We start from the raw sequence: 9,206 nt of genomic DNA, 5'->3' as shown, positions 1-9,206 counted from the left end.
GTCATCATTTTTAGCTACTAATTTTTTTTAGTTGGGGAATGTTGATTATTGGCGACTAAAAAAAATTTAGTCGGTAAAAGTGTAACAATTGGCTACTAAAAAATAATCTAGTCGCCAAAGATGCAACAATTGGCTACTAATCACAATTTAGTCGGTAACAATGCAACAATTGGGTACTAAAAAATATTTTAGTCGCCAAAGATGCAACAATTGGCTACTAATCACAATTTAGTTGGTAAAAATGCAACAATTGGCTACTAAAAAATATTTTAGTAGCTAAAAATGTCACAATTGGCGACTAAAAAATAGTTTAGTCGTTGTATAGTTAGTTTTGGCTACGAAAATTATTTAGTCGGTATTTAATTTACTTTTAACGACTAAATTTTAGTCGGAAATTATAATTAAAAATTTTAAAAATTGGACTTTAGATTTTGGGGGGCAAAATTAATTAGCTACTAAATATTTCGTCGGAGAAAAGCTTTTATTTATTATGGACGACTAAAAAAGTTAGTCGGGAAAGAAAATAAACTAGGTTTAAGAAATACACTCCCACACGCTCTAACTCTCTCATACATCTCTGTCTGCCTCTGCTCTCCTCCCGCTCTCTCTGTCTTTCTCTCTCTCTCGCTTTTGTCTCCATCGTTAACAGAGCATTACCGCCATCGCACACGAGCACCACCTTCAATCCACCATTGGAGCATTACCCAAGGTATGTCCTCTCTATAGTCTCTATTCCCCTAATTTCAGCCTCTAGGGTTTTCTTCTTCCGTTTGCATACCTTCACCCAAATCCAACCCCAAATCGACCCATGTTAAGGTTGAGGCATCTGTTCATTCATTGTCCTTGGATATGGAGGAAATGGGTTGAATTACTAGAATGGTGGAATGTTCACTGGGTTACACCATAATCTTTTTCAAATTTGTCACACTGGGGGTTTGGGTTTAAATTTGGGAAGTTGGAAAAGAAGATGTGGAGGCCATGGTTTGGTCAATTTGGAAGGCTCATTAAGTATGTTTGTTTTTTTTCTAACTACTGCTCTTGCTTATTTGTTTTTCTCTACCTACTACTCCTACTTGGCCTGTTTCGTCCATGCTTGTATTTGTTGTTGTCTTCTGACCCTTTTGCTTACCATGTGTTTGACAAAATGTTCAAATGAAACTGGACAATGCTCATGTGTTTGACATCTGTTTATGAGGTTTGGTAGTGCCCAGATTGAATTTAATTGTTTTTTTCAATTACCTGTTCATGAGCTCTTATTAGGTGCAATTTCAGTTTGAGATTGAATTTCATTTTTTTTGAATGTTTGGGCCTAATTCATTTTTTTCATTTTCATTTATGAGCTCTGTACATCCAGGCACTGCTTTGGGCCTAATTTGGTTTTTCTCCACCACTTGCTTTTCTTCTTTAATCCACAACATGTTGCTGATTTCTCTACTCTTGTGGAGACATGCCGATTACTTCAACAGTTTGTTCAAGAAAGTGGTGCGTCTAATCAGTCTTCCTTCTTAATGAAACCACTTATTAATGTTATTTGATGTTAGTAAATGCATGTGACTTTCATAATGGCCCTCCTCAACATACTTAATGAGGCCTAAGTTGTTAAATCATTCTTAGTATAGGGAGGGACCCCCTGCTCTCCCCTGCAAATACCCCCAAACCAAAAACCCCCCAATTTTTTTTTTTTTTAGTTTTGTACAAAAATTAATTCAATTTAAAAGTTGATATTTTAAAGTTTTGAAAATCAAAATAAATGTTAAATCATCATGTTCCATTATAGATAATTATAAATGTCGATTGAGGTGAAACGTCACTATTAGAAAATTCTCATATATCAAGTGTGAAATTGAAGAAAAGAGTCACGCTTAATGCCAATTTAGTTAGGATAATAGTGATCTTAGTTAGTTTAAGGTTGTAGGAATATATGTTAGAAATAATCTAAGCAAATTAAAGAGTAGAGTTAGAAAGAAAAGAGTTATTAAAAATAGTCAAATCCTAATAATAAGAGAAATGTTTGGAGGACATTCAGTGAATAAAAATTATATTATTTCTGTAAACTCTTGTTTATTTTATTTTTATTCTCAAGTTTTTCTAACTTGGACATTGGAATGCTTCCAATCAGGTAATACATTAACCACGACGAAAGTGTTCTATTGACTTTCCTTGCTATCATCATCAATCCATCATCATGATGAATTTTTGCCCACACAAAAATATACTCAGCCTCTCACATTTCACACATTAAAGAGAATTAAATAAATTAAATTGTCTAATTTGTAAATGAGCTAAAAGTAAAATGGCCCAATTCATTTTTTTGAGACACCCAAATGGGCCTTAATGAAGTTCGTAGTGATTTTACTTTTATGAGTTCCATCGAATCGTAAAAATCTTCTTGGAACGACCAAAGATTCTATCTTCTAAAAGGAGTTCCAAACTTCCAATTGATTTTTTTTAGTTTCTATTTCAATGTCTCTGTTAGTGCTTATTTATTTATTTTTTATTATTTTTATTTTAAAAGTTGTTTGATAAAGTTAAATAGTCTTGAGTCCATGTCCATTGGAAAAATTATTGCTTCTCCAATGAATGTTATTGTCAAAAATTAAGATCAAGGCCAAATTGGAACTCTCGAAAGACTAGCTAAACATTGTGTTGTATTTTAGAATTACTAAGTTTTGTGCCAAATTCGATACAAGATTTAGCTACAATGTGTAAAATAAGTTACGAGTTTGCTATGGGAATTGTGGAAATGATAGTTAAATTTTCTCATTTGAGCTAAATTTGTGTGAATTTAGGAGGGACGTTGGTGTATCAGAGCACCAAGAAGAGGGCCAGTGGACCCAAATGTTCACTTTCCCAGAGCACCAAGAATTATATAGGCCATGGGTTGCATGAGTTCTAAAAGGGTAATCTATGTGACCCCACGTCCAACTCAAAGCTATGGTGGTCAACCTCTAGAGCCAGAAAGGAAGTTTGAGAACATAGATGAGGTAACATAATTTTTTAAACTTATTTCAGTAATAATAAAAGGGCAAGATGATTGCCAATAATGTGGAAAATTATGGAACTTACTAGAGATTGTATGGTTATGGAACTCCTGATCTCATAAGTATTTGAGATAACTTGCCTAGGCCTAAGATGGACTTCTACCCCTAGAAGCAGCTAGGAAATCTGAATGTGGATGATAAACCCCTTTTAAAATCTGAGCACAGAATGAGTGAGAACGAGTGATAAGTCTCCACATCTACTTTGCAAGAAGGGCTAGATTGAAAGCTTTGAAATCTCTAAAGCCCATCCCTCCCTTTGATTTAGCCAAACCCAAGCTGTCCCAGCTTGCCCAGTGAGGGCCACGGTCTAAAGGATCTCTACCCCACCAAAAATTACTCGTATATGAATTTAAACGATCATTAAACTTCTTTGGGAAGGCAAAACATGCCATAGCATAAGCAGGAATTGCCTGCACAACAGATTTGACAAGTACCTCCTTCTCTGCTTGAGACAACAAACTCTGTTTCCATCTTTGCATTTTTATTCACAGCTTTTTCAATTAAAAACCCAAATGCTTCGGACTTGATCTTCCTAAAAAAGAAGGTACAAAAAATTTCATATATATATATATACTTTATTAATGAGGTAGTTAATTATAGAAATATACATTAGCTTAATTAGTCATTTTACTAAGACTCAAGAATTTGTAAACTACAAGATCACAAAGGAAATAATAATTACTACAGAACATCTTATTATTCTTGTTTGCTTTGTTGATAAAAGTGACACATTTGTTTGTCTATGATGAATGCAACTCATAAATCATATTAGTGCTTAGAGAATTGAATAACCTATAAACAGAAGAAACAGTTTCTGAATTTGTTCATAAATCACATTTGTTTTATATGAACCCTCGAATAAACGGAAGAAACATTTGTTGGTTCTAGTCAAATTGATGCTTACTATTACCTTCTTTTTTTTTTCTATAAAAAAAATTCCTAAATTTTGATTTCTATGTTTTTTTTATTGGATGTAGATTTCTCATTCCATGTTTGATAATATTCTTAACCAAAACATATCCTTTCTTGTTCATGGTAGGGAATTGGTTTTTTTTTTTTGTCCAACTTTGTTTTGATTTTGAGAAAGTGATGCAAAAGTGGGGGCAATGACTAAGCCAGTATAGCAATCCATGGTTATTAAGGCAAGGTTGAATCCCTTGAGTTTTTGGTTTGTTTAATTATCTATACTTATTTGCTAAATGCTTCCACTGATTGGGAGGTTGATTATTATATTGCAGTTGGTGTCTTCAGAAAGAAAGGTATCAAACTATATGAAGCAAGCTTGAAGGATGAGAAGCCTTTAGATCAATGACTTCATTTAGATCAATGGCTTCATTGTTAAATTAAGCAAGTGTTTTAGTAAATAAATTTAATTTTCCCATCATGTTTACACCTTCAAAATATTCTGTAAATGACATTTGATATAGAATTTTGTGTACAGAGGACATCTTTTTTGTATGATTCTGTGTTTCTATGAAATTATTATTTTGGGTTGGATTGTATTTGATTTGAATAGAATTTGATGTTAAAAGATCAATTTTTTGTATTTTTGAAACGAAATAGAAATAGATATATGTGTTATTTTGTTTATATACAGGGTGCAGGTTGCACGAAATAAATACAGGTTGTGGAAAAATTAATTATAATAAAAAAACACTAAAGAAAGTTTTTGGCAACTAAATGTTTAGTAGCGAAAAAAGAAAAAAAAAAGTGAATTTGTTAGTGACTAACCAATTGGTAGCCAAAAAGGAAATCAATATTTTTAGCGACTAAATATTTGGTAGCCAGAAAGAACCCAAAGATTTTTAGTGACTAAAAATTAAGTAGCCAAAACTATATAAGACTTTAGGCGACTAAATAGTTTAGTTGCCAAAAATAAATGAAGACTTTCGGCGACCCAATGGTTAGTAGCAAAAAATAAAATAAAATGAAAAATAATTTTTTGGCTACTAAATTCTTTAGTCCCTCAATGTAGTAATGTCGTGACTAAAACTTATCTATGACTAAAATTTTTAGTCGCTGAAAATTAAATTAATTTTATTTGAACACTTTTGGCGACTAAATATTTAGTCGCCAAAATATCCCCTTTCCCGACTACTCAAAGTTTCGTAGCCAAATGTTCACTTTTGGCGACTAATATTTTAGTCGCCAAAAGATAACCTTTGCCGACTAACCAGAGTTTAGTAGCCAAAACGTTCCCATTCAGCGACCAAAAATAGTTTAGTTGCCAATACTATCGCCGACAGAGTATAGACGACGACTTTGGCGACAAAAAAAATTAGTCGCTAATTTGTTTCGGCGACCGAAAATGGGGCTTTTGGCTACCAATATTTTGGTCGCCAAAAGTGTCATTTCTTGTAGTGTTGTGTCATGTGTTTAGATAAAAAAAAATTATAAACTTAATCAATTATGTGAGTTATCTCAATCAATTTAGTGATTATTTTTTTGTAAAAAAAAAAAACTTAATGGTGTTGTTAATTGCACTAAATTGGCACAAAATATTAAATTAAAAGTCAAAATTGAGTCAATTAAAACTGTAGAGGTCAAAATGACATAAGAAGTAACATGCAGGGATTACTGATGTACTTTGCCAAACTATTTAATAACAAAAAATGAAACATATAATCTTAAATTTTGTCCTATTTTCACTCTTGTATACAGGTGAATGGATGTCACGTGGATTTACTAATACAAATCATATTATCTTATATTTAAAAAAAAAAAGAAAAAAAAAATAGTTATACCATTACACTTTAATAATTTTATGAAGCAAAAGACAAGATAAACATTAGTGAGGAAACGGCAAGCTACAACAAAGCAAATCACTTCATGCCAAAACTGCGTTCAACAGGTCTCTACCAAAACCGCGTTAATGCGGTCTTAGTTGTTACTTAAATAAATTAATATGCGGACATAACAAAAAAATTACAGGCTATTAAAAGAAGATGAGGCCTTCTTCCTGATTAGTAATTGAATTGAAGGGCCGATTGAGAGGCTACGGGTTCATTCTGAGTCTAACTCGATAATTAAAATTATCCATCTTCTAGTGTTTCTTGAGTGAATTATTTAAGCTAAAACTCAAGTTGATTGCACATTAATTAAATTATATTAGTATTCAAAAAATAAAATAGTCTTATTCTGAAAATCGTACTTAACATTAATTTTTTTTTAGTCAAGTTTAATTCAATTTTTTAATGATTAATATCTAATCAATTTAATTTTTATATTTAAAATATACTTGTTTAGAATTAAAAAACACGATTCGAATCATTGAGATGAGTATGAATAAACACAAAACCCCTCAACTAGACCCTTCATGAGCTCAATTGCCATGCAAGACCTCTTCTGTTAAAAAATGGGCTAGAGGGTGTTGGTGTTTGTGGGTCTATCACGGAACTCATTCAATTATTTGAATCGTTTAACTTATATAGTTCTTCAAGTAGTTCATTCTTAAAAAATTAAATTGATCGGACAATCATAACAATGTGATCATATCAAATTTATCTTCACAAAATAGATGACAAGTATGACTTTGAAAATAAACCGTTTATTTATTCATTTTAAGTCAAATCTAATTTGATCATGTGGTTACGGCTATTTAATCAACTTATTTTTTTTGCAATTATGATCTACGAGGAGGGCTTTACAAGTTGAACTGTTCAAATCATCGAGTAGTAGAGCCCGTGATAAGACCCACAAAGGCCAACAACACCCTCCAATTGGGATGCCCAACTGGAGAGGAGCATACCCTTAAAAAGTAATAACCTAGCTAACATGTATTCTCTATATATATAGTCCTCAAACACTCCATCCATATGAATAACCCAAGATCTGTGTGCGCGCGTGTGATTGATTCAAAATGGATGTTTGCTTGCAGATGAGTCCCAAGATGCAAAAAATGGTTCCCTGGCTTAGGACTAGGCAAAAGGGTTTCTATAAGCCCAAAACTATATCATGCAGTGCTAAAAATTTGGCCATACAAAAAGTGCACACCAATTTCTATGAAGTTCTTTCTCTTGATTCAGAGAATGTAGATTTTGATGAAATCAAGAAGGCTTATAGAACAATGGCTCTTCAGTACCACCCTGATGTGTGTCCTCCATCAGCCAAAGAGGAGTCCACCATGCGGTTCATTGAGCTCAGAAAGGCTTACGAGACACTGTCTGATCCGAGTTCACGCAGAATGTACGATTATGAGTTGGGTTTGGTTGATTCGTCATTAGGATGCTGCAGTGTAAAAGAAAGAGGATCAACTTTCCCTAAGGAGGTGTGGGAGAGGCAGCTCTGTGGGCTAAGAGAGCGGTCTTCAGATCGGATGGAGAGGAAGAGAGCTTGATATATTAATGCTAGTTTGTTTCATTTGTTCATAATATTGTTTTAATGTATTCCAATCATTATTCAACTATTTACAAAACTTATGATGTTTAAATTTCATTTGAAGGAACAATAACCTCCCACTTCCTCAATGAATTCTATATGTAATAAGTACTTTGCTTTACATTGGTCATGGACAACTAATTAGAATAAAATTGTACTAATTCTCATTTTTGCTACCATTTATCACCTTCATCATGATCTCTCATGTTGTTTGCCAACTAACCTCTGTAGTGTTGGGCAGTAAAACCATAACATAAGAAACTACACAATCTCACTCAATTATTTTAGGGCAAATGATACTGGTAGTCCTTACATTTTACATATTGTGTTATTTTGATTTCTACATTTTCAATTGGCTTAATTTTGACCTTTAATTTCAAATTTTGTCTTAATTAGTGTTTTTTTTTTTAAAAAAAAAGAAAAAAGAATTCACTAAATTAATTTCAAATTTTGTCTTAATTAGTGTTTTTTAAAAAAAAAGAAAAAAAATTCACTAAATTAGTTGAATAAATTTATAATTTTGCTCTTAAAAATATGATACATGACATTTATGTGCGTATTTTTCATAAAAAAATATTATATTGCAATTAATTAGACCCAATTGATAAAAAATCTAAAATTAAGGATCAAAATTGAGTCAATTGAAAATGTATGAGCCAAAATGACCTAAGAAACAAAATATAATGACCACAAGTATAATTTACCCATTGTTTTAATATGTTTTTGAATTTTGTATTTATATTTGTTTCTTAACATGAATCATCCTACCATGTCCTATACATAAGACTACGAAAAGCCTAATTGCATGTATCACACACCTCTTTAATCACTTCATATTTCAATGTAAATCTACTAAAAAAATTATAAGGGTAAATTTCACTTTATCCCTATGATTTGGATTACGTGCAGTTTATCCTTCTGACTTTTGAAAATTACCACATAATTATCTGTGGACTTTACCCTCTGCGGTTTGGGTAGCATGTGGTTTACCACTTTAACTTTTGAAAATCACCACATGACCCTCTGTAATTTCTGGATTAAAATGCATAGTTAACCCCATTAACGACAAAAGTAAAAAGACTATTTTACCTATATATAAAACCTTTGTTTACCATCGTGTCGCATAATCTCTTCCTCTGTATGCTTTTCACTCCAATACAACAACTATGTTCATCTCCACCTCCAAATCTAGCAGCCACACAACACTCCATTAAAACCCTAGCACTCATACTCCTCCTCTCACCACACTCCTTCAAAACCCTAGCAGCTACATAACAGTACCAGAGTGTCTCCCTTCCTTTTTAAAATAAAAAGGAAAGAGGCTATGAACAAAATTTTGGAAGATGACCCCTATTATGTTGGGGCTAGATTGATTGTTGTTAAAAAATGGCAACCTGGGCTGAAACTGTCAAAATGTGAATTTTTTAGCGTGTTGTTATGGGTAAAGTTGTATAATGCTCCTTTTGAGCTTTGGATTGAAGAGGGTTTGGGTTACATTACTAGCATCATTGGAACACCTCTTTATTTGGATGAGCCTACTTTCAACAGAAGCAGACTTACGTTTGCGAGAATATGTATTGAAGTGACAGCAAATAAAGGGATCCCCGAGTCTTTCAAAATAATTCTTGGTTATGGTGACCTGTATGAGATTAGAGTTGAGATTCTATGGAAGCCTCAAAGGTGTGATATTTGTAAGACATTTGGTCATACCATTAATATGTGCCCGCAAAAGACAAAGACATTGAATCCTCTCTCTTTCAAACAAGAGTGGAGAGTCAAGGAGACTAA

General features: G+C 32.7%; 1 protein-coding gene and 1 long non-coding RNA gene across 3 annotated transcripts; both read left to right on the top strand.

Moving 5' to 3' along the window:
• The first annotated feature begins 402 nt into the window (after positions 1-402).
• Positions 403-4,543, top strand: LOC114278835 (uncharacterized). 2 transcript variants are annotated; one of them, XR_014327868.1, is made up of 3 exons: positions 403-1,482; positions 2,790-4,188; positions 4,280-4,543. It is a non-coding gene; the product is annotated as an uncharacterized LOC114278835 (long non-coding RNA). The 2 variants fall into 2 exon arrangements; XR_014327867.1 differs by having other exon boundaries at positions 403-4,188.
• Positions 4,544-6,900: 2,357 nt separating this feature from the next.
• On the top strand, positions 6,901-7,377 carry LOC114322155 (chaperone protein dnaJ 20, chloroplastic). Its single transcript, XM_028269417.2, has one exon. It carries the CDS (start codon positions 6,901-6,903, stop codon positions 7,375-7,377), a length of 477 nt encoding a protein of 158 aa, XP_028125218.2.
• The last annotated feature ends 1,829 nt before the right edge of the window (positions 7,378-9,206 follow it).

Source organism: Camellia sinensis, chromosome 4 (assembly GCF_055761805.1).
Source record: "Camellia sinensis isolate YWXY chromosome 4, ASM5576180v1, whole genome shotgun sequence".
Classification (NCBI taxonomy): domain Eukaryota; kingdom Viridiplantae; phylum Streptophyta; class Magnoliopsida; order Ericales; family Theaceae; genus Camellia; species Camellia sinensis.
This window is presented reverse-complemented; position numbering and strand designations above follow the sequence as displayed.

Coding starts and splice junctions, on each gene's coding strand:
- LOC114322155 (XM_028269417.2), top strand. CDS start 6,901: ATGGATGTTTGCTTGCAGATGAGTCCCAAGATGCAAAAAATGGTTCCC.